The sequence below is a fragment of the Onychomys torridus genome, chromosome 5 (assembly GCF_903995425.1).
Source record: "Onychomys torridus chromosome 5, mOncTor1.1, whole genome shotgun sequence".
In the NCBI taxonomy this organism is placed as follows: domain Eukaryota; kingdom Metazoa; phylum Chordata; class Mammalia; order Rodentia; family Cricetidae; genus Onychomys; species Onychomys torridus.
The window spans coordinates 62,762,669-62,789,208 of record NC_050447.1 but is presented as its reverse complement, the minus strand read 5'-3'; the positions used below and the strand labels follow the sequence as shown (position 1 = coordinate 62,789,208).

Sequence of the window (26,540 nt, the reverse complement as noted above, 5' to 3'; positions counted from 1 at the left end):
GAGTTATTGTAAGTAGGCACCATGAAAGCAAATCTTTCTCTGTCTTTTTCTTGTAAGGGTATTGAAAAGAAACAGTATTTTAAATCGATAACTATGAGAGGCCATCCTTTAGGTAACGGAGTAGGTAAAGGAATTCCAGATTGTAGAGAGCCCATTGGCTCAATTACTTTGTTAATTGCTCTAAGGTCTGTTACCATTCTCCATTTACCAGATTTCTTTTTAATAACAAATACAGGAGAATTCCATGGGCTAGTAGATTCTTCAATATGCTGAGCATTTAACTGTTCCTCTACCAGCTCTTCTAAAGCCTGGAGTTTCTCCATTGTTAAAGGTCATTGATGAACCCATACAGGCTTGTCTGTTAACCATTTTAAAGGTAGAGCTGTTGGTGTCTTTGGAAGATCATCAGTTTTTGTGCCCTGTTCTTGTATAATATGGATGGCTGGTGACCACTCATTAGAATACCTTCTAATATTTCTCTCAGAAACATGTGCTAGTTTATTATTTGTTTCTGAAGTTAGAGGGATGTTATTCTGAGTATTCCATTGTTGTAACAGGTCTCAACCCCACAGGTTCATAGCTATGTTAGCCACATATGGTTTTAATTTTCCTCTCTGTCCTTCTGGACCTATACATTTGAGCCATATTGTACTCTGTTTCACTTGAGATAATGTTCCAATTCCTAACAGTTGAATATTTACCTCCTGAAGATGCCAAGTTGGATGCCAAAATTCTGGTGCAATTATAGTCATGTCAGCACCTGTGTCTACCATACCAGACAACAAAACAACATTTATTTTTATTGTTAATTTTGGTCTTTGTTCATTTATAGAAGATTGCCAAAAAATTTTCTTTATGGTTTCTCCTGAATTTTCTGTTCTCTCTGTCTCAGTTGTTCCATTACTCTGAGTAGCCTGGTTTATTCCAATAGGCATTTGGTTATTTAACTGCTCTGAGTAGGGGTCTCTTCTACGATTGCAGGAAGGTCTGAGCTGGATTCACTGTAGGGACCTGCCTGAGGCCCCTCTGGGAGTTTCCCAAAGACTGAGGCAAAGTATTACCTTGTCTGTCCCTTGTCGATCTACATTCATTGGTCTAGTGTCTTCCCTTACCACACCTTCTACATACTCCAGAAGGAAGGGACATTCTGTTGCCATTGTTCCTTGAAGAAACATTGTTTCTAGAAGTGCCCTGTTTACAGTCCCTTTTCAAATGTCCTTGTTTTCCACATCCAAAACATCTGACATTCCTCAAACCTCTTGAAATTGCTTCTCCTACCCACATATTATCATGATCATGAGCCTCAACATTAACCATGTCTCTGATCCCATCTTCCAAGGGCTCAGATCTTGCCTTTAATGGCCTGATTATTCTCTTGCATGCTGCATTTGTGTTCTCAAAAGCCAAAGATTCAATTATTATCTTGCTAGCTTCTGAATTTGGGACCATTCTATTTACTGCTGAAGTCAGTCTTTGTAAGAAATCTGTGAAAGATTCTTTTGGGCCCTGTATAACCTTTGCAAATGACTCAGTTTTCTTTCCTGGTTCCTCAACTCTGTCCCATGCATTCAAGGCTACCATTCGACATAGAATTAGAGTTTGGATATCATATAAACATCGTGTTTGTACTGCAGCATATTGGCCTTCTCCAACAAGCTGATCCTGGAAGATTTGTATACCTCTATCCTTACATTGTTTTGCTATGTTTTTAGCTTCCTCTTTGAACCACATTTGCCACTGGAGCTGCTGTCCGGGTTCCAGAACAGCCTGGGACAGCTCCTGCCAGTACTGTGGTATAATCCTATTATAAGTTGACCAGGAGTTTAACATTTGCTTTACATATGGAGAATGCAAGCCATAAGATACTATTGCTTCCTTAAACCTTCGTAAGTCTAACATTTCAACTGGAGTCCAAATATTTTATGTATTCACTTGACCAGGTTGCTGTTGTATGGTTACCAGATAAATTAAGGGTGATTGTGTGAAAACAGGCTTTCTTTCTGTAACCTTATAATCCAATCCTGAAACAACTTCACTGTTAATTTCTTCTGTCTGAATCTGAATTTCTCTATAATTCATTTTAACAGGTTTAACAGGTTTTTCTGAAATTTTTATCCTGGCACTTAAATTAACTATCTTTTTAAATAGTAAAATAAGGATAAGAAGATTAATAATGTACATAATTCAATCAACATTAATCTTCTCATGTAGTTGTTCCATTATGAGACTGCCTAAAATTTCCATGTACACATAAACCCATTTTTTTTAAATGTGGAAAAAAATCTCTTTTAAATAGTTTCCTTTAAAATATCTGATATAAATGACTTACCAATTCTGTGTAGAACAGTAGAAATCTGAGGGAATTTCAAAACAGCTACCTAGTGTAAGGGGTGGGAATCTAGAGAGAGAGAGAGGGAGAGCAAGAAAGCAAGAAAGCGTAGCTAAGTTCTGTCTAAAAGCTTGAATCCAACCACTTCAATGTTCCCGTTTGAGCTGAGTTGAGCCTGGGCTCTGGCTTCCTTAAGCTGACCACGTGTGCTGGCGTTTCAGGCAAAAGCAGCCTATCTGCAGTTGCGTGTAGCTACTGCAATTAGCGGTAGCTCCTGCAGGCCTGAGTTGTTCGTAGCACCGGCTTTTTAAGCAAGTAACTCCAGCTGTGGCAGTAACCGCTTGTAGCTAAGGTAGGTTGGGCCTGAGTCCTAAACTGGGCTAGGCCTGGGTTAGGCCCAAGCTAGGCCCGAGCTAGGGAGCCAGCCGGCCTGCCCACACGGAAAGCCAGACCCACTGGCAAGGCAAGCGGTTTTTAATGAATTCTTGCCACATTGGGTGCCAAATGTAGATGTAACTGACTTGTTAAATAAGAAACACAGAACCAATTGCAGAGTTAAAAACCACGAGGTCAGAGCAAGAGCAGAAAACCTTACCCTTCACTGCTTCTGCTGTTCTTCCTCTCCACCAGAGACCTGCTTCTGTGCGTCCTGTCTATTTAAAGACTTTCTGTTCTGTTTTCTCATTGGTTGTAAACCCAGCCACATGACCTCCTCATCACTGCCTGTTTGTACAGACCTCCAGGTCTTCTATGGTTGGTATTGAGATTAAAGGCATGTGTCTGCCATGCTGGCTGTGTCCTTGAACACACAGAGATCCGCCTAGCTCTGTCTCCCAAGTGCTGGGATTAAAGACGTGCACCACTACCGCCCAGCTTCTGCTCTGGCTTGCTCTGACCTCAAGGCAACTTTATTAACATACAAATAAAATCACATTTCAATACAAATAAAATATCACTATAAGAAATGTTCAATATCTTTTGTCATCAGGAAAATGCATACCAATACTACTTTAAATTTCATTTTACATTCATCAGAATGGCTAAGATTAGTAATTAACAAGTGACATGCTGATGAGGATGTGGAATAAGGCCAACACTTCATTCTCTGTTGCAGAGAGTGCAAACTTAAAAACCACACTATGAAAATTACTATGGTGGTTCCTTGAGAAGATGGGAATTGATCTACCTCCAAATTTAAGTATACTGCTCTTGAGAGTAACCAAAGGATGTTTCATCCTATCATGGAGACATTTGCTCAACCATGTCCATTGCTGCTCTATTCATAAGAGCCAGAAATTAAAGGACAACCTATGTAGTGGGTGGCTGTCTGTGCCATGCCCTAAAGTACCACACCTAGTGAGGCAGCAAACAGCCATCAGGTACCTGCCTCTTGGGCATGGCCAGGACAGCAACTCTTAAGACCTAGGATGCACTAACATGTGCTTGCCTCTCTTCGCTACCTTGTGGTTTTGGATACTGGTGGGGATAAAGGCAGAGCTCTCCAAAGAACTGAGTTGGATCATACCTCACTTTCCAGGATCCTGCTACAATCCCCATCTCCTGTATTGTGTGTTTCTTGTCTGGTGAATTAACTCCTCAATAAAGTCCTGTAATCATTAAGCTATTTCTGTGGATTGGTAGTGATTTTATCACATTAAACCTAGATGTCCCCCAAAAGATGAAAGAATAAAATGTCGTATATTTACAGAATGGAATATTACTCAGCCATTACAAAAAATAAAATCATGAAATATTCATGTAAATGGATGAATGTAGAAAAATTCATCCTGAGTGAGGAAACCCAGAACCAGACAAATAAGGTATTTGTCTTTAAGTGTGGATAGTAGCTGTTAAGTCAATGACAAGGAAGCTACAATCTGTAGAACCATAGAGGTTAGGTATAGAGTAAGGGGGTCAATTAGATCTCCCTAGGAAAAGGAAATAGCTATGGATGGATGGGTGGCTTGGAAGGGAGGGAGTAAAGAGGGGGATGAGGCAGGGCACTAGGGGATAGACAGCTAAAATTAAGGGCCATTTGAAAGGTAGAAAAGAAATCTAATGCAGCAGAATTTTCCTAAAATATGTACATATATGAAAGTGATCTAAATAAACTCACCAAGTAATGAGGGAGACAGAGCCCCAACTTACCATATCTTGTCACCAAATGAGGCTTCCAGTGCTGAGAATGGGTTGCATCTAATTAAATTATTGTTCAAATGGGTCTCATAGGAACTCTTAAACACCTCAGGCTATTGTCAAGACTATGGGTTGGTCTCCACAAACTGATAGTAAGGTCTCATTGCTGAAGACAACACCCACACAACTCATTGAACATGGAAAAGTCAAGTTGGTGCCTACATAGTGCCTTCACTCCTATGTGCTATCACCTTTGTTACAAGAAGGTACCCTGAGCTGGGTGGTGGCGATGCATGCCTTTAATACCAGCACTTGGGAGGCAGAGCCAGGTAGATCTCTGTGAGTTTGAGGCCAGCCTGGTCTATAGAGCAAGATCCATAACAGGCACCAAAACTACACAGAGAAACCCTGTCTCAAAAAACAAACAAAAAAGGTACTCTGCAGCTACCAAAAGAGAAATGTAAGCAAAAACTAAGCTATAAACTCTTTGATCTACAATGATGTCCTGCCTGCAAGATATGCTAGTCCAATGGTGACTTAAGGTCCACTTCACCAGATGGAACCCATGTTCAACACTGCTACATGTAGGCTGGGGAAACCCTTGAAACTCCTCCTTCAGGGATTCCATATTGGAAAAACCCTGAAATTCAAATACATGTGCTTTCACGACCATTAAAAAAAACCTTCACAGAGAAGTTAGCTTTCCACATCCAGACGACTCCTTGTTTCAGCTCTTTGTCTATGTTCTAGTTTATTCTGTTACTGTGACATGGGATGGGGACAGTGCAGGAACTCAGACAGCTACTCACATAACTCCGAGCAGAGAGAAACAAGTGACTCTGCACTGATTGCGGCTTCCTAGTTTTCATCCAGTTTCCTCTGTGTAATACAGATCATATCTACTACCGGGGAATGGTATCATCCATAATGAGATGGGTCTTCCTACGTCAATAAACAATCAAGATAGTCCCCCACAGATATGCTCACAGGCCAACCTGATACAGGTGATTGCTCAACTGAGGCTCTTTCCCCAGGTGATTCTCCCTTGTGGTGTGGCAAGCTGACATTTAAAACCAACAAGCACAGACTATAAGTAGAGTCCTTTTAACATGGTGTGTTTAGTGCTGTTTTCATATTTTTAGGGTTCTTGTTGTTGATTCATGGTTTAAAATTGCCCAGTAACAGTGCTTGTTGACTAGTGTTCCAAATCCAAGAGACTGATATATATGTTTTATAAGGAAAAATGGGTGTGTTAGATAAACATGAGTTTATACTTGTTGGCTATGACTTCAGCATCAATGGATCCAGTGTGTATTCAAAAAGACATTTTTTAAACAGAAACATATAAACAATGCTAGGTACTAATCAGTTATGGAACTGTTACTACACAGCCTTATAGCAACCTAATCCAGAAATTCCATCAGAAACAACAAGTAGCACTCACTAATTTATGGTTAAAAGAGACTGTAGTACATAACTATTGAAAAGTATGGTAACTATAGCATTTAGATCAAATATGAAATCATGACATGCATTCTAGTTTCATTTCTGTTGCTGTGACAAAATTCTGTAGTGGGAATCGTAAAAGGTTCTTATTAATAAAATCAAACCTGAGGTCAGTTATTGGGGTGAATGCTGGAAGATTAGAGAAGCAGAACAAGCCACAGCTTCCTCACCTCACCAGTTCCTCAGCTGATCCTGTTTCCTCAGTCTGGAAGCCTCTGAGTCCTCATCCAAATGAATCTCAGCTTGAACTGCTGCTCGAAGCCTAAAAGCTTAACCAGCCAAATGCTGCTAGTTTCTGGTCTTCATGCCTTATATATCTTTCTGTTTTTTCTATCACTCCCTGGGATTAAAGGCTCACATCTTGAACTCACAGAGATCCAGAGGGATTTCTGTCTCTGAAATGCTAGGATTAAAGGCGTGTGCTACCACTGCCTATCCTCTATGTTTAATATTGTGGCTATTCTGTCTCTGACCACAGATAAGTTTATTAGGGTGCACAATATTTTGGGGGAACACAATACCACCACAAATTTCCATGACACAAAGCCAAACATGAGGTTCTCGCATCAGAAGCGAACGTCTGTCTGCAATAAATCTCTCTTTGGGACCCAGACCAAGGAGATTCTTTCACTTCTCTTTAGGACTCCATGTGCATGCACTCATGTGAACCTGCACACATATGTGAAGATGCACACACACATACATTTTCAAAATAAGAATAACAGAAACAAAATTTTGTCTGAGATAGAGCCTCAGTTTAACGACTTTCCTTCTCTTAAGTGCAGGTAGATTTTGCTTGAAAATAATCTAGAAAACTCTGAGAGGGCACAGAGTAATGTGAAGGAAAACACAACTGGCCAACTTGTGGATATTTATCATACTAACTTCTCAAATATTACACATTACTCAAACCCCTCTATAAATCAGGTTTTCTTAAAATGTGCAGGTAATTTTAATTCATGAGCCATCAGCATCTCATTTCAGAGGATAGAAGCCACAAGGATCAGCCTACATAAATTACAGTGCTCTGTGTGCTTGGCTATCCCTAACAACTTGGTAATAGCCCCCGCCCTCATGGTACTTCCTTTCTCATCCCTAGATCTTTATGTTGCTCTAAGAACTGGTCCTCTGCTCCAAGCAGGATTTCCTTGCTTCTAATTCTGCCCTGTCATTCCTGGCTGAGACCACACAGATCTTGGTGATCTGAGAACAAAGGACAGCAAGTGAAACTGTCTTCAGTACTCGATGTGGAAAGGGTAGTCCTTGTGATTTTCGGTTCTGAAAAACAGAATCACAAATTCAAAACAGAAATAAAGAACAGGCATTCTTAAAGGCAACCTCTTAAGTGACAGAGTTGTGCTTTCCTAACTCTCTAGTATACAGATTAGTCATTGTATTCACTGGCCCAACCTTAAACAGGGAGGAGTTACAGTACGGTTTAGGTTTAATTAACCTTGAATATAGCAGCAAGCATCTATTTAAGAACCAGTCACCCTGCTTGTGTGGAGCTCCTTCATCTTTAAAAGGAAGTAAAGGAGATGAACTTACGAGGGGAATGTGGCCAACCGGAGGTTCTTGTCTAGGCTGAGAAGTTCCTCCATATCTTTTTCTGTTAATTTAAAATCAAATACCTGGAACCAAAATCAGATAATCATAGGGAATTCATATTAAACCCCATTTAATTGTCATGTATGTTCCTTACAATGGACAGTAAGACTGGACAGAAATTCTTCCTTAGACACCTAGAACTTCCCCTGACATACAGCTGAGCCTCCCAAAATGTACTTGGATTTTCATCACTTGGTGGGCACGGGCTTAGCCTCACTTACATTTAAGAAACTTTGGAAAGATGAGCTATATATTGTTTTTATGTTATGGGGGTGAGGAACACAGGAAGAGTTTTAAAAAAGCAAAGTGATTTCTTAATGACCTACCTCCTCCTTTCAAAAGGAAAAACCATTGTTCCTCCTTCCCTCATCAACTAGGAAGACAGTTGGTACTGACTTTAGCATCAAAGCACACAAGAACTTTTTGAGTGACTTCATTTTCAAATAGTAGTCTTACCTCTTCTGCACTTCCCCTTCTAACCCACTTGAGGGCTATGACCAAATTCAGCAATAACTATATCTCACAGTGACCACTCTTCACTGCAGCTGAGGGTCTGAATCCAAGGAGAATGAACAGAAGAACATCCAGTAGCTTCACCCTACCCTAAGGGAGGGGAGTTGTTGGGCCTCAGCCTCTACCCTAGGGAGATGGCTGTCCTTGGGTTTGGCCAAACCAGCCACACAGTGTATATGGGAATTGAAGGGAGGCAGCCTTAGTGCTAGAGTCACTGGGACCAAAAGGAGATGTAAACAGTACCAGAGAAGATAGTAAATGGGCACTCTGAGCTGTCAAAGAGAGCAGATTGAAAGCTTTTGGCTAGCTCAGAGGACAAGCTCACAGCCTACTGTCCTTGATTTTCTTCTTCTAGTTAAGCTCATGTCCATAACTCCTGACTCCTCCAGAACTGACCGGCACTTTCTCTTGAGCCTCTCATAAACTGACACCATTCTCTGTTCTCAGCATCAGGTCCCATTTTCTGCTGTGATTCTCGATTAAAATTTAAGACTGTCTTCAAAAGTCTTCTCTCAGTCAGCATTTTGTATATGTTCTAGATAATGAAAATGTCTAGCGGATTAGTTTTCACTGACTCTTAAATGTCAATAGGCAAAAGTGAAAAACCTAACACCGGCAGCAGCGGACTAGTGGACATACCCTATATGGCCCGGACTGGCTAGATGCTCACTAACCCTGTATTCCTTCCCCCTGAGCACATACGGGGCATACCCAGCTTCTGCTGAGGGCCAGTGTGGCAGAATGATTGACTAGGAGGGAGGTGCTCATTCTCAAAATTGGTCTCTTACATGCTTCCCAAGGAGCCCCTCTTACCTCTTTCCCCATCTTGGGTTGAATGGAGAAGATACCCAGCTTTGGTGGGTGCAGGGGTGGGGTGGGGCATAATAAGAGCTGTCCTGACTACTATGTGAAAGGCTGACCACCAACACAGTTAGCTCATAGAAGAAGACACTTCTGTTGGGTGAAGGCCATAGAGATCTGGGGTTGTTTATTTGTTATACAAGTTAGCCAGCACTCCACTCTCTTAAGTCATGATCTGAAGCATTGTAAAATCAAGAAATGCCCACCTGGATATTCTCCCTAATTCGGCTTGGAGTGACAGATTTGGGAATGACGATCACTTTCCTTTGGATCTGAAATCGGATCAAAATCTGTAGGAAAGAAAGTTTCACACAGAAATAAAACAAATGGAATCAAGGCTGAGGCATTACAATAGTTAAGTTTCATCGTACAGTAAGAGCTTAAAAGTCTCGGTCATCTCAAAGGTCTTTAGAAATCACACTGAACTGCTTTGTTAATATATCTGTAATTGTGAATGCTATCAGCCCAAAGAGAAGTTCAGAGGACCCACCCACACCTTCACTCGAATCCCTCAGCATGTGCCCAGTTCCCTCAGTGATCGGGACATTTGGATCAGGCTGACTTTAATGACTATTCTCTCTCACTCTGATTGTCCACACAGTTGGTGGGGCAGAAGAAGTGACACTGGAGGGCATCCTGAGTGCTGACTGTTGAGGAAGGCAGGCCATATGGCCTGACTGGATGGGAACATGGAAGCAACCAACGTACAGCTCCAGATTAGGAAGTTCTGGTGAATCAACTCATCCAGGGTAAACTGAGCCCTTTCTAGAAACTGGCAAGGCTCAGGACTGTGAGGGAGGTAACAGAGAACTGTGATCTCAGCACATGACAGTTCTTTCCACGTACCTGAGCACAAGACTTCCGATGCTTCTTGGCAATCTTCTGAACAACAGGATCATCCATCAAGTCAACCCCCTCTCTAGAGAGACACAGCAAAGGGTGTTGAGTCAGGAAAATAGTCAACACAAGTGCTTAAAAAATGTACTTTTCTCTAAGATTAAAAATTACTATTTACTTATTTTACTTGCTTAGTAAGTTTTATTTTTTTCGAGGCAACTCACTTAGTAGACCTGGTTGGTGGGCCTGACAGTCATCTTGCCTCTGCCTCTTGAGTACTGGGATTGTTGGCAGGTGTTGCCAGACCTGGGTGAGGTTTACTATTTTCTTGTTGTAAAAACTTTTAGTATAAGACACTTTTAAGAGTATGACTGTAACCACACACACACACACACACACACAAAATCTACCCAGGCAAGGGTACTAGTGACTAAAATAAGTCATTTTATTTTTATTTTTTTAGACAGGGTGTCATGTCTGGCTTTGAGCTTGCTATGTAGCCTGAGAATGACTTTGGACTTCTGATCTTTCTGCCTCCTGTTCAAAGTGCTGGGGTTACAAGTGTGCACTACCAAATCTGGGTTACACAGTGCTAAGGAATCAAAGCCAGAAAACCATTTTTTATTATGCAATTAACAGGTTTCAAGAATAGAGCTAGTCACAGTACTCAACGTGTTTAGAAAGAACTGGACTCAGCAGGTGTTATCTTGCCATAAGCCCCTCTGTCTCTCTTTCAGAGACCTTTCTACACTAAGGCTCAGCTGTAAAATATACTCCAGACTTCTAGGAACTCCCCAGCTGCTATCAAGTCCAAATATGCACACCATATTTCACATGGAAAACACAGAGGTAAGAAGACTGAAGGAAGTCCAGCCTTCCCTGGCTTCCAAATAGTTTCCTGACACCCAGTTTGGGGGTAGGAATAGACTAAGAAGAGATGGCCTTTGCAGTCAGGTGACATGAGTGACAAACAGTGGAAAGAAACCTAGTGCATTAGAGAGTGAAAGAGAATGAAGATGAGATGCTATGATAAGAACAACGCACCTAATACGAAAAGGGGCTCGTGGAAAGTTCCTGGAGGACATAGCGCTACTGAGCTGAACATGACACCAGAAACGAGAAAAATACAGATTTTTAGTAAAAAGAACAGTATATGCAAAGACTAGAAAGAATAGTCTATTCAAGCAACCACGAGCAGTTTTATGTAATGCTTTACATATTGAAGATTTGTAGCAATGGGGAAAAGACTGACCAGCGGAGGATGGGGTCAGGTCAGCTCCTCTACACAGGCTCAGGCAGAACAACGTTAGAGTAGGAAACTGACGTGACTGTGTGCAATGAGATCACTTCAGCTAGCAGGTGAGTAACCCAAAGAAACGGGTGGATCTGCACAGAAGTTAGGGGACAAGGACCTTAAGGCATCTGTATTTCATTAAGGTAGAGGTGATGACAGAAGAGATCAAAGATAGAATTCAGCTTCTCCTAGCATAAGACACCCATCTTTGCATTAGATTGGAGTGGGTGTATGAGAAAGCCACAGTTCTGGCTTAGGTGGCTCAGGAGGGGAACAGTGCAAACTCCAGGTTCAGGGAAAGAAGACATCACTTTAGTGTTATCTAAAGGCTCTGAGTTTTGTGACATGCCCCGAGAGACAGGTTAGTAGCTGACTGATAAACTACAGGGCAGATCAACAGAGGGTTCACTTCTGGCTGGGTCTGTCCCTTCAAAGCTGGTTACCCCCACAGGGAAGCCCAATCAAGGCAACCCTCCAGTTTGAGAAGGAGCTCCCCTCCACCTTCTCCCTGGGGCCTGAGAAGTGTGGGCAGCCCACTCTATACCCTCTTAGTGAAATTCCTCCAACTCTCAAATGAAATGGGAGGGGAGCATCTAGCATCTCTTAGCATTCAGATTAGCTTAGTCTCTAACATGCCCTTACCTCGAGCCACCAAGAGGACGGTAAGCAGTCACAGACACATTTCTCCCGTGGCAATAATCAATCAGATTCTTCTGAGTAAGATATGGGTTGCATTCAATCTACAAAGAGAACCACAGTGCACCAAAGTCATTCAGACAAGAAGCACACCAGGAAAGCACTGACGGGAAGACATACTTGATATCTCCACCATCACTAGTTAGGTACAAGGCCTCTCTTAGTGTCTGGATGTCTCCATTTACAAATGAGTAGGTTGGTCTTTCCCAGCTCCACAATGTCAGCTGCTATAAATGGCTCCAAGTCTGCTGACTCTCAGACCCCTATGTCATGCAGACATTCCTGTACCACCTGTTCAGTGAGGCCTTCTTCCATCATGTGGGACAAGCCTGAGCAGTCTGAATCTGCTCCCTCTCCCTCTTACCCTTTAAATTTCCATGACAGCACTCACAGTACCCAATACCTGCCACATTTAATTTGCTTATTGGCTATCTTTTGTCATCAGGACTTGAGGTTCAAGCACAAGCTTTGAGAGCAGTTATTTCTGCCTCCTCCATTTTTCTCATGCACGCTTCCAGGTTATAAACAGACTTAAAAATTAATGCTCACTTACAGGGAACTGAAGGGAATTATGAACAGTGCCTTTACTTTCAGGCTCATGCCACATCGGCAAGAAGAACTTCCAGGAAGTCTCTGCTGAAGGTGTGTTAATGTCACCTGCAACATGTACTTGTCACATGTAATTCTCTAATATCATCCATTCAACAAACAGTGATCGAAAAACTTAGAATGCCCAGGTTTGGGGCTATACCTACAACCAAGTTCGGACAAAAATTTCTGTGGTCATTAAATCCTGCTGACAAATAGTAGCCAGTAAACATAAAAGCGTGAAGTTTTGGGTACTATATGTGCTGTAGCAGAAATGTGAAGGGCAGGCGGGAGAAGAAGATTCGTTTCTGTACTCTGCTAGCCTGGGTGGAGACAGTGTCTTCTGCATGGGCTGGATGAGTGAAAGGGAGGGCTGCTGTCATTTAATGAGGGTGAAGGGACTGAGGAGATCCTGCTCTTCTGAACACACTTGGTCATCTGCCTCCAAACACATGCCAAGAATGGAGATCCGTGTCACATTCTACCCACCCATGGCATCACCTAACTATATGAGCTATAAAGAAAGACACCTGTTCACTCAGCCAGTCACTTGTGCCTGTTACCTCCTTTCAATGCTGACAGCTAATACAGACAAACATATTATCTGTCTCATCCACCTCCACATGGAGGAAAAAAGAGTAACAGTGTGTAAAACGTCTTACTATCTACCAGCTCACCTGGTTAGTTATTGGCTTGTACCTCAAACCAGGCTTATTCAAAAGTTTCTCAAGCTGTTCATGGTTAAAGTTTGATACCCCAAGGTGCTTCACCAAGCCCTCAATCACCAGCTCCTCCATGGCCTAAAAAGAGAAAGAAATATGCTGAGTATACAAGTTATTGTCTAGCTCCCTGACACGCCATGTCCCTTAGTGACTCGCCATAGTGGCCCAATACTTTAAAAGTATTTTACTTGAAGTTACAAATCCACGTGGACAATATTATCTCCACAGGGACTGTTTTAAAGGTACGTGAAATGATACACACAAAGCAATCGGCCACAGTTGGACCCTAGCAAGCATTCAGCACATTTCAGCTGCTCTTACTCTTGTGTTGAGAGGTTATCTGCAGCAGTCCTCACCAGGGCTGACTCTGTTCACTTTCTTTCCACCTAGATATTCATCCCGAGCTTGGTGATGGGTCAACACTCTCGTTTCCTGCCGTCACTATTCACATTTTAAGTAATTTGAGGGCAAAGCAATCTGAGACTGGGCTGACCTCTAATAAGTGAACCCTGTACCTAGGCTTTCAGAAAACCCAACAGCTTCATGGTAGTGTGGAACTAGGCGTAAGTCAGTCTTCAGTGATTGTGAAGACAGCAACCAGTGAATTAAGATTCTGCAATCAACACCATGGATGTTTGAACACCTGGTGTTTAACCCCAAATCTTTGATGAGCATAAGCCCAAGCTGATAGAAAGGGCTGGACTATCAGAACCACTTTGTTTAGCTTTTTTCTGGTGAGTTTCCAGATTTCCAGGAAGAAAGGCTGTCAGTGTCCAGCCCAGGGACTTTTCCCGGTCTGTTCTGTTTCTCTTGTCTCTCTAAAGGACTGAAGCATCCCTGCAGTTTCACCCGTAATTCTCCCAGGAAAGGCTCCCTATTGCGTCTTCTGAGTTGAAACTCTTCCCTAAGCTTTGCCGATTTAAACTTGTTCCAGTGTGCCAATGGTTTCTTCCTCAAATGGGCAGCAACAGTACTAAAACTCAGTCAGAGAGTCCTGCTATTCTCTCTGCTCCTGCTTGGTCAACTTCACTGACTTCATGAGACTCTCAAGTTCACCACCTTCCTGATTTTTCTTGCTCACCACTTCTCTTCGAATTCTCGCCATTTTTTCATCTGGACCCTGGACACTGGCTTGACACTTGGTCATCTTCCCTCTGATTTTGTCCTTTTCCTGCCCTTCTGCTGTGAGCTTCAGAATGCTGCCAACATTATGGTTTTGTAACAATAAAAGAGAACCTACAGGAGAAGACTGCCAGGGGCTGATGGGAACATGGGCTTTTTAATTTCCTTTTTTATACTCTGTATTTCCTGAAAAAAAAATGGTAGTTTTAAATTTAAAAAAGAAACAGTTGAAGGAAAAAGAGAGATCTGTGTTATTCTCTATACTACACTAAGTTAAGTTTGGTGTGTCTTTAGTTTTTCAAGTATTCATCCATAATTCATGGTGTGTGTTAGCTACTTTTTGTGTTTTATCATAAGGTAACTTAAGGAAGGGCTTATTTTTGAATAACAGTTTAAAGGGACAGTTGGTCATTCGTCATGGTGGGGAATCATGGTAACAGGAATGTGCGGGCCTTGGTCACACTGCATCCACAGTTAGGAAATGAACAGGGATGCACATGGAACTCCTCTCTTTTTCTTCAGTCCAGGATCCTGGTTCATGGAATGATACTACCTGTATTCAGGGTGACTCCTTTGAGCCTCATTTAATCCAATCTAGGAACTTCTTCAAAGACTTGCCTAAGGGTTTGATTCTTGACCTAGCTGATTCTAGATCATGTCAAGTTGGCAACCAATATTTAACTGTCATATATTGCAAACCACATACTTGAAGTAGTACTGGGTACACTTTAACCCAGAAGCTCCAGAGATCTTGCACAACTTTCATTTGGGTATCTGTGAGTGGGGGTGAAGTAGCCAGATGGCATGCTTCAACTTACCTCCCATGTGTCCAGAAAGCTGGTGTTACTGGGTATGACCATGCCATTGTAATCCAAAGGTACATCTTTTTCTCCAGGCTGTGAGAATCAGAAGATAAGGAGCTTAGTGAGGCTTGTGGCATCCTCCATCAGCAGACTATTACATAGGGAGAGAACAGAGATGGGCAGTCTGTACTGGTGGATTTGCATCTTAGCTTTACCCCTGTCACTAAGTCCTTCTGGCCTGGCTATGCCAATTCTCTTCTCTAGGCTCAGCAGCCACTTTCATACCAAGGGCGAAGAGAAGGTGAGGCCAGCAAAATCCTGTTAGGAATCTTTCACAAAGTTTAAAAATCTGATTCAGATTTTTAAAATCAGGGAACAATGGAGCTTCCTTCATGTCTTAATACATTCTACTTTCTCCCAACAATATTATTAGGCTCTTCACTCTTCTAAGACTTCCCATCAAGATGAGTGATAGCCAAGTGAGAATAAAAAGGCAGGATAGAAAGGGAAGAGGAAGACACACTAAGAGGTAAACACCTAGTCACTCTGCTGAACAGCCACAAGGGCTTACAGACTGCCTGTTCCTCATGACCAATTATACCTTCCTAGTAGGTTGTAGATGAACAGTCTTATTAAATAAGAAACACAGAGCCAATGCAGAGTTAAAAGCCCAAGAGATCAGAGCAATAGCTAAGAGCTAAAAACCCTTTCTTACCCTCACGGCTGCTGCTGTCAGCAAAGAGGTCTACTTTCTGTGTGTCTGTACTTTTATTGACTTTCTGTTCTGCCTTCTCATTGGTTGTAAACCCAACCACATGACCTCCTCGTCACTGCCTGTCTATACAGAACTCCAGGTCTTCTAAGGTTGTTATTGAAATTAAAGGTGTGTGTCTCCATGCTGGCTGTATCCTTGAACACACAGAGATCCACCTAGATCTGCCTACCAAGTGCTGGGGTTAAAGGAGTGCCCCACCACCACCCAGCTTCTGCTATGGCTTGCTATTAGCTCTGACCCCCAGGCAACTTTATTTATTAACATACAAATAAAATCACATGTCCATATAAATAAAATATCAACATATTAGGTTACAGAACAAGTATCAGAAAATACATTCTTAATAATTTCTAATGATTTTAAATGTTGGAAGTTCCAGCTTAATTAATACTTTTCATACATTTTCTATGACAAAATACAGACAATGTTTTGCTTCCAAGCTCTCTCCCATGCTGACATTTGTCTGAGTCTTTGTAGGAATCTAGACACAAACTGAGTGGTACCTTGAAACCCATGGGCCAATGTATGAGGTAGAGGTCCAGGTAATCCAAGTTTAAGGCCTTCAGGCTATTGGTGCATGCTGTTTTCACCAAAGACTTCTTGTGGTATGTGCACCACAGCTATAGAAGAGGAGGGAGATTATTGTTACAAGGCCACAATCTAAAACCAATAGGTCATACGTTCATTGCTCCCTGCCACAAACTTGCATCTGACAACACAATACAGAATGTTCTGCAGGAAAAATAGTGACAAAATCCTTAGAAAAGGATTATCCTTTCCTACAGGAGGAAGTCTTCCCTACTTAAGGGAGGTTCGGGGCAACATAGGAAGGCATTAATGGGATGCTGCTAGCCTACCTGAAGGTTCACTGAGAAATTGATAAACCAGCCTGCCTCCATCTTGGGCTTGAAAGTCATCTCATAATAAAGACAAACTAGGCTCATTCTTGTTTATGATTAAATCTGTTTCTCAAGGAATGGACTATGCCCCACACATAACCTTAACTACAAATGGTTCTGTATTGCCTGTTCCAGGAAATGGTAACCATGCTTTGTTTCGGGGGGTTGTTGTGATTACCCTGCAACCATGTCTTTGTTTTAGGAGACTGTTAAGACCAACTTGTTATGCTTATGCTCTGCTTCTGTAACCTTGCCTATTTGCCTGCAAAATCCATGTGGAATAACCCTACTCTGGAAATAAAAAAAACCCTTATCTTACCCATGTCCAATGCTGATCTCTTGAACCCCACCTTTAGGGACAGCCTATGTGCACAAATAAAACAGGCTTTAAAAATTAATTTGGCCATGATTTGGATCACTGGTATTTCTCGTCACATCTATGGGATTAACAAAACCTTGTCTCAAGGGAATTGGGTAGAATGTTAGAGCAGGCCATTGACATCCTCCTCTAGCTTCCTCACATGAACATAGGCATACACACATGTGAACATATATCACTCATACCACACATGTACACACTGACATACATACATCCACCCACACCACATCCACACCCCCCCATTCCCACACATACCAAAGAGGGGGAGGGAGAAAGGGAAGAGGGAGAAACCCAAATTAGCGGTAAACACATCACATTATAAATAATAGTTTCCCATTGTAAATAAATAATGTCCTCAACTTTAATATAGTTCAGCAATTCTTCCAGATTTCCATAACGATTAGCACACTTTCACTGCTGGCTACTACCCACTTGAAAGCAATATGTACTTTGATTATGGAGACTTCAAAATCCATAGTTCTTCATACATCTGCTTGAAGATTCAGAAGAAAATCCCCCTCCTTAGCAAGCACACCCCAACTCATCTCCATCCTTCCATCTGCTCTAGCTTACACAACAGTGATGAGCTCTAGCTTACACAACAGTGATGAGCAACAAAAGTCAATCACTTTAAGTAAAGCAGAAAGGTTAAGTCTACAATATCAAAACCACTAAAATGAGGAACTATGGATGTGAGATCTTAAACTCGTCATGAGTTCAACAAATTCAAATTCTCATTTTAAAAATGCTGACATTGGGATCCTGGCCCTGTGTTCTCTAACAGTCTGTGCAGAGCTCCTAAACGATAGCTGGAACTTAAACATGTGACTATTGTCTGGTATTAACAATCTGGATCAAGGTTTAAAACATATTTTAAAAAGCAGTTTCTTTTTTTTTCCTCCTTTGAGACAGCATCTCACTATGTAGCTCTGGCTGTCCTGGAATTCACTATTAGACCAGGCTGGTCTCAAACTCACAGAGATCTGCTTGCCTCTGCTGGGATTAAAGGTACTATGCCTGGTCAAAAAACAAAAAGAAAAAGAAAGAAAGGAAGGAAGAAAGAAAGAAAAAAAAGAAAAGAAGAAAGCAGCTTTTAAGTCTTGGTTAAACCATTTTTATTTTAGACAGTGCTTACTTTCTTACTTTTTTTCATATCCACTTTTTCTTTCTCACTAGGCCAGGACAGACATTCATCATCTCCCATCTACACTATTAATACATCTTGTTTAATGTGCGCATTCCTCCCATCCTATGCATCTGTCCCATTCACATGTAAAACTACTGACTTAGAAATGGTGTTTATTTTCAACCCCAAAGTTTCAAGGAAAAGTACAAGCTTCTTTAATGCGAGGACTTGAACCCTGTCCATTTCTCCAGCTTCCCTCTGCTTCCTGGGGACTCTTACATTTGCTGTGTTCATGCACTTCTTGTGTTCTATTTATGATTTACTTCCTGTTAGTGAAGCTATCCTGACAGTGTCAAGTTGGTTTCTTAGTGTGGATTTTGCAATGTGTACTTTACCCATCAGCCGGTGATTCCAAGTGTAGGCATATCTGTGTAAATAAGAGTTCACAAGGCCTAGAACTTGATCCTGTTCACCACAGACACAAAGCTGTCATCACTCAACCATGTTTTGTGTGCATGAATGCACTGTCGATTGTCAGTGTTTCTACACATACATTTGAACAGCAGAATTAAAAAAAAGGGGAGGGAGGAGTCTTAAGCAAATCTACACACAATGTAACTTCACATGCTCATGAAGCTGTAGAAGACCTTGTTGGTTATGAATCCATTGCAAACCAATGACACTAATTCCCATAAGGCTAGGTTATTCCAGCTTTCCCAGTATCCATCACTGCAGGGGCTGAGACCCTGCTGTCCCTGCAACTGAGAAACCTTACCTTACTGACCACAAACAGATCCTCTCTTTTCACCACACCCTCCTGGATCTTGGCATTGATTCCCATTCCAACCTCACTCTCATTGTGGTATAAGTAAGCACAGTCAAAATGCCGGTACCCCAAGTTGATAGCCACTTTCACTGCATCAGCCACGTCTCCTGGAGAGGCCTGCAATATAATCAAACACAAGTATCCCTTCTATCATCAGGGGAAACCAACTCAGTGTCTCCCTTGTCACCTGGGAAAGTAGAACCAAGTAATACATAAACACCCAAATCATTGAAACAGTACTAATATCAGCCAAACCTCAAGTTAGGGAATGTCTGAGTCAGAATATGGTTAGTAGTCCATCTGGCTCTGTTACTCATTCAAAGAAAGACCATAGGCATTTGCAGCTCCTGCAGAGGACTGAGCTCTACGTTATGCTCCTGAATGATTATTGAATGAACAACAGATAGCCAGGGCATGAAGCAGTCTGAGATCTAACACAGGAATTTTGAATCAACTGTAGAGGTAAAACAAGCGTTTATTCTTACAAAAGGGACCCATCAGATACCTGTATGACATATATAGAAATTTAATGATACACGGTATGCATTTCCATTAAATCTGAGAATAGCCCAAGCTAGTTTTGAATGTGAGCTCTTCCTTGCTTTGTTCTATAGTTTACTTAATTATTATATCAAAGCAACATACATATCTAGCATAGCTCCATTATTTAAGACTACCAGTCAATGTCACACTGTGCTATGGTTTCCAATGCCTTCCACATTTTTGGAAATTCATACCCTTTAGAAGATACAAATTAGTTTTTTCAATGTGTTGGGAAATTGATGCTTTTTTTTCCTTTATAAAAAAAATTTAATTGCAAATAGTTATTAATTATACTAAAATACAATGGTGTATTTGTTTTCATGTAATAAACCACAGGTTCAGAGCAATTCAAAATTAATAACTGAAGTATCCATCTTCAGTTACAGAGAATAAAAACAAGAATGCTGTCAGGGAACTATCAAGTGAAAACATGATGACTAAGATCAACAGAAAGCAGGTATTTGAAGAATCTGAAATAGAGCAACTTCGGAGAGACCTCTTGTTTTTGTCTCCACTGTTACTGACACTTCCTCCACGTCAACCTTCACTATAAAGCACCAAAGAGCACTCAAATCACCAAATTCCCACCCTTTTACAAAAAATTCCAAAGAAACATATATTTTAAAAACCTTTTTTTTATTATTGTTTTCATACAATATATTATTATATCCCCCCCCCCCGATCTTCCCCACCTCTCTACCCACCCAACTTCATGTTCATTCTCCCTCTATTTAAAGTGTTTTAACCAACACATAATATCCACTGCATAAACAGTGCAAACACTAGCGAATATCTATTCTGTCATTAAGTGGGAGCCAGACAGAAAGATTAAACCTACATTAGTGCAATTATTTAATTTTTTTCTTTTCTTTTGGTTATGTTAGCATGCAAAGTAGCATGTTTCCTGGTGGCCGTTTCATACACATTTGGTTTTGGTGTGCAAAGAGGATTAAGGCTACACAGCCAGCACAAATGATTCTTTGGAGGCTGGGGGTCCGTGATTATGTGGCACAGAGTCCAGTTAAAGTTTAGCCTTACTGCTTTTCAACCTGGCGTGGCGCAGGTGTTTTAGGACCTTGTAACAGTTGTTTCGCAAGAGGGAGTCCGACCTCTCTTCTATCTCTCCAGGCGTGACCTTGATAAGAGACCGGCTGTGGAAGAAGTCACCCCGCAACCCTGACCGCTCTTGAGCAAGTATTCATAAGGCTCGAGCTCCTTTAATCAACCCAACCGCAGACCGAAGAGCATCCTCACCTTCCACGTGCCCAGGCCCACTATAGGGATGTTTTCCATGGCTCCCCTTGGCCCACTAGCTCAGCCTTCAAACTTAACACTGGAGGAGTCAGGAAGCCGCCGCCGCTGGCGCCCAGATTGGTAGACAGTCCAGGCAGGGAAATGCCATAATTGGCAGGAGTTCTGGCACTCTAATTGGCTGGTGGAGAGGTCCGAAGGTTCTCTGATTGGCTGGTAGCACAGTCCATCTTATGGAGGATTGAGCAACTGAGTTTGGTTGTACATTTCACCTCTCACAAATCCTCTGGAATCCTAGAAGTCCTGTCTCCTAGCAACCTGGCTAAAGCCCACGTCTAAAGCTTGGTGTGTCGAGGAAGCAGGCTGGGGTACACAGATTTATTTCCTGGACATCACATAATTTAGGCTGATGTTCGCTCCTAGTATATTGGAAAATAATCAATTTGGGTAGAGTTTGAGGAGAGTTTGTTACTATGATTGTTTTAAAACTATAGACGAAAAATATCACCTGTGAACAAGGAGAATTTTGTTTCTTCCTTCTTAATATGTAAATACTTTATTTCTCCCTCTTTGTTTACGTATTTTAGCTCGTTTTTCCAGTGTTGAAAAATAGAAGTAAGAAAGTCATAATCGTGTTCCTAATAGTGGAAGATATGATATATGATTTCCCCAGGGTGTATCTTATAGTGTTATAAAAAAATCTCTTTCTGGAAGATTTTTTGACATTCTGCTTCTAATGGCCTCTTTAACAAATGCATTTATATGCTCTGGTGCAACTTGCCACTTAAAGTTTGTGTGGGTCTTGTGACAGCATCCAGCTACTAAATCTTTAACAGGTATGGAATCAACTGTAATTACCTTATTCTCAAGCGTTATCTTTTGTGGCATTTGCTTTTTATAGTTGTTGTCTTGGTGATTGTTTCCTGTAAGATACACTACTATAGCATGTGTTTGAGAGATGAGATTGGGAAAATAAAGACAGTATGGCCTGCAATAGAAAAGTTGCAAGGATAAAATTAGGGCAAAATTAAATTCATGGAGCTTGAGAAATAAACGAGCTATGAGTTGGGAATGATAATTAGTGTAAGATTTCAAGATAGGCAGCACTGGTGAATGGAAACAGAGATTACACTGTTTGATTTTAAGATTCTCTACATGGAATATATTATCAAAGGAGAAAGGAGAATAGGCCAGCCTGCACTGATATTTTACTTTTAAAAATGTATTTCTGAACTGAAGAGAATGCTCAGCAATTCAGAATGCTTGTTGCTTGAACATTAGGATTGGAGTTTGGATGCCATAACCCAAGTAACAAACTAGGTATGCCCGTGAATCCTGCCCATAACTGTAATAACAATTAAAAGAAAAGGAGGCCATGAACTTGAAAGAGAGCAAGGAGTATGGAGGCAGGTTTTGAGGAAGGAAAAGGAAGGAAGGGCTATATACAATTATAACCAAAAAAAAAAAAAAAAATGGTATTCTCACAAGATAATCCCTCAAAGGTGTGCCAAGAGGAGCATCTCCTGGGTGGTTTTAGGTGTTCCCGAGGTGACAGTAATCCTAATACCACAAGCCGAATCAGATAGAAGGAACCAAGTAAACAAAGGAGGAAGGTAAATAGCTGTTCTAAAAATATTGGCATTATTAAAATAATTACGAAAATTTGAGGACTTGCCATATGATAGTGCTAGAATTTTGTACCCTTTATTTTGTTTGTTAATAATTTTTCAGAATTCAACAAGTTTACATTGTGACTAGGATCACCAAATTAAGCCAGCAATTTGCCTTTTCCTTTTTGTCCATTGCCATATTATATATCAGATATGTTCATTAGTTTGATTTTTTGCAAGTGCTCATGACAGATAGTCTGTGGATGTGGAAATTTCTACATCTTTTCCATATCTCTTGATGACTATTTTATTTATTTGAATCTTGTAAACTCTGCAAAGTTAAGCTGTACTTAAGTTTGTAAGACAACTTTTTAAAATAGGTTTTGATCCTAAAAATATTTTGCAGATTAATATGGAAGTAGCTATTTGCAAGAGAATGTGTTTTCAGATGTCAGAGGTCAACTATTACTAATACTATATGTGATAGGCTTTTATTACTCATAGTCACACTTACAATTTTATTTCATGTATCTACAGAAATATTCTTCTTTCTTTGAATGGTTTCTATCATTTCATAACAGCTTCGTTTGATCTAGTGATACCTTTTTTTAATGGTCATGTCACATTTCTTAGGTAATAATTTGGGAGAATAATATAAATGCTGTAGATGTAAATACTTGAAAAAAGTACAAGTATCCTTTACAAGAAACTATTGAACCCTCAGATTTTGATGAGGTAGTTGTGGTGATATATTGTGTACCCTAATAAAATTTGCCTGAAGATCAGAGAACAGAACAAGCCACTAGATTAAACATAGAGGCTAGGCAGTGGTGGCATACACCTTTAATGCTAGCACTTGGCTGGCAGAGATCCATCTGGATCTCTGTGAGTTCAAAGCCACCCTGGACTACATGAAATTTACTCAGTCTAGGAGAGAAAACTGAATCAGGCAATGGTGGCACACACCTTTAATCCCAGTACTGAGAAGCACACACACCTTTAATCCCAGGAAGTGATGGCTGGGTGGAGAAAGGTATATAAGGCATGAGGAGACAGGAACTAAAGACTTTTTCTGGCAGAATCATCCCTTTCAGCTAGAGGCTTTTTTGGCTAGAGCCTTTTAAGTGAGGACTCAGGATTTCAGTCAGAGGATTCATGGAGTTGGTGAGGTGAGACGTGGCAGTGGCTTGTTCCTTTGTCTCTCTGATCTTTCAGCATTTACCCCAATATCTGGCTCAGTTTTTTATTTTATTTTTTTTTATTAAAGATCATTTAGTAATTCGTGTTACAGGTAGCTAATGTTAAGACACTGAAAACCCTGACCATGTATTCACGACAGAGTGGAGACCAATATATAACATAATACACCTAATGTAAGACTTACATGCATATGAATATACTTATATATGCACAATTATCTATTCAATCAACATAACATATTTTGGTCTATACAAGCAACTTAACAGTGGGAAATGGTGCAAAAATGGCTGAGATAATTATGAAATATTTGGATGCTATGAGATTAGTTTTACACATATATTTTAATAGACACCATTTTAGATATCATATTTTATTCTTGAGTATTTATAGATGATAGTGAAAAAAATTCACTAACTATAAGCCACAAGTTTATAAATACATAAGGTGTACTTCATCTGAACTTTGGAAATATTTTGTAATGATCCTGTATGTTTAAAAATCACAAGTGAGGACAAATAAGGAGTTGTATAATAAAGAAAAGTCCATCATAAAAGACACAGACTTTATAAGTTGGTTCTTCCTGCCACCTGGTGGTCATTCCTCAAAATGCAGATGTGTGTGTAAGTATGTATGTATGTTTATGGGGGTGTGTATAAATACACATATAAAATGTATATATTATATGTAAGTGTATATGTAGAAATACATAAATTTATACACACACACGTGTGTGTGTTTGATTGGAATTACCTTACTACAGGGTATAAAGTTCTTCCCAGCTACTTTAGTTGCCAAATAAAAAAAGCTCAGTGCCACGTGTACCATACCTTACCTTGAAGTGTTGGTGTGGAGGTCCCAGAGACCTCAAAAACATTACAGGCCTTTGACACTGATCTTGATTGCACACCAGAACTTGATGGAATGATTCTATTGTTGAAGACAGCACATATTCTAGTCACAGGATACAGAGAAATCAAGTTGGTACTGACACTTCTTCTGGGATGTCTAGCTTCTATAGTACCAGAAGGTGCTGTGTGGGCTAATGCAGGAAAAAAAAAAAACCAATCAACAGTTTATGTAGCTGTAAACCTTGGAGGTAGAATAATGTTCTGCATGGCAAGATAGGCCCCTGGACATGCACAGACATTATGGAGGTGATTACCTGCATTCTGATTGGACATGAGGCTCCTTCCATGGGGTGAAATGTGTGACTGGCACTATAAATCTAGGCAAGAACTCATGATCATGGAACTCACAAGCCACCGGGTGAATCTACTAGTATCGTCTTGTTAAATACATAACATCAAACTATCCTCTGAACTTGTATCTATATGCCATTGATTAGTGCAGCTCTCACATCTTACCAGAGAAGTTTCTTGTGAAGTAGAGGGAATTGAATACAGAAACTCACAACTGGTCAATGTATAGAGAATCAGTGTTGTGGGGTGTTCCTCCACAGATGAAATGTCTAGAACACATCTCTCCTCACAAGACTTGGGGGTCACTCCAGAAGAGGTGGGGTAGAATGATTGTAAGAGCTAGAATTTGGAGAAAACTGAAGCTACACAATGTTTTCTGCACATGGTAGTACCATGAATTTATGGCAGCTGTGGTTGCCTGCAGACTACCTAAACAAGAGGAAGCCAGTCAAGCCTCAGTATGTAAGGGGAAGTGTCTTGAGCCCCCACCACATGAGCTACTGAGCTGTTGTCAGATAACAGTTTCTGGAGGAAGGACAGTTGGTTTTCTTTAAGGGTTTGGTCTCTAGTAAGTCCACCATAATTAAGTGAATGGCTCCATAGCCATGATTGCATGGATGTATGAACAGGACACATTGGACTTGATTAGTGAGGAGGAGGAGTTGGGAGTGGGGCAGGAGTGGGGAGTAGGTCTGGGAAAAGTTAGAGGGAGAAATAGGGTGTGAAAATGATCAAAATATGTTGTATATATCTGTGAAATTCTCAAGGAATTAATAAAAATATTATAGTAAAATTACACAGAAATACATTAGGAAATAAAAGGACTCTGTCATCAGTGAGACATCACTGACAGTATATAATTGAGGACGGATACACATTTTTTCATTAGCATTTGTGTCTTCAATAAAAGCGATGCTATTTTAGACCACATATATACACAAATTTGCTTAAGTGCATAAAATACCACAGCATTTGCACTTTGAGCTACAAGTTGTTTGTCTGGGTGTGGGTGGACAGAACTCAGAAGAACAAACCTGCAGCAAATGCTGGCGATGATAAAGAAGTGTACTAAATGTTAGGGATTGTGGAGGAGAGGAGGAAGCTTTGTGAGATGTAGACAAAGAATAATCAGGGTATAATGTGTTCTACCAATGCACACTTCAAGAAATATGCTCTGATATTTGGGTTGGATTATTGGATAGATTCAATTGGTCAACTATAAGAGGGTAAGACAAAAGGAAAGTTTTGAGTTTCTGAGGATCTGGGGGTATTGTATGGAGTGAGTTTAGTCTTTGTCTTGATCCCCAAGAGAACATTGGTTGGATTATGTCCTAGAAAGAAAAAGAACTTAACGACAAAATTAGCTATGTAGTGAGGGTCTCAAGTTATGAATAATGAATACCAAAGACAAAAGTGCTTAGATAGATGTCCTTGAAAACTTCTGTTTCTCTTAGTCTTCTAGCTAGCCCTTGCCTCCAACCCACATACAGAGAGGGAGAGGAATAGGGAGAGAGGAAATGGGAGAAGGACAGGGGAAGAGGGGCAAATAGAAGACTTTTGAGTTGATCAAACCTTAAAATTAGCATACAGCCTGAAGATAGCAAAACTGATTATGGAAGCCATAGTATCTGTATTGGTTAATTTCCTGTTGTTGAATAAAGACCATGAGAAAAGCAACTTAGGAAGGAATGAGTTAATGTTGGGTTAAGGTTCCAGA

General features: G+C 40.7%; 1 protein-coding gene across 1 annotated transcript; it reads right to left on the bottom strand.

The window, feature by feature from the left end:
* Positions 1 to 6,453: 6,453 nt before the first annotated feature.
* Akr1e2 (aldo-keto reductase family 1 member E2) lies at positions 6,454 to 20,938 on the bottom strand. Its single transcript, XM_036188108.1, has 10 exons — positions 20,818 to 20,938; positions 18,970 to 19,137; positions 16,294 to 16,410; positions 15,031 to 15,108; positions 13,046 to 13,168; positions 11,727 to 11,824; positions 9,800 to 9,872; positions 9,160 to 9,243; positions 7,520 to 7,602; positions 6,454 to 7,249 (listed from the first exon to the last, which is right to left on the bottom strand). The coding sequence occupies exons 1-10, from the start codon at positions 20,854 to 20,856 to the stop codon at positions 7,207 to 7,209; spliced, it is 906 nt and encodes a 301-aa protein (XP_036044001.1). The 5' UTR covers positions 20,857 to 20,938; the 3' UTR covers positions 6,454 to 7,206.
* Between the last annotated feature and the right edge of the window lie 5,602 nt (positions 20,939 to 26,540).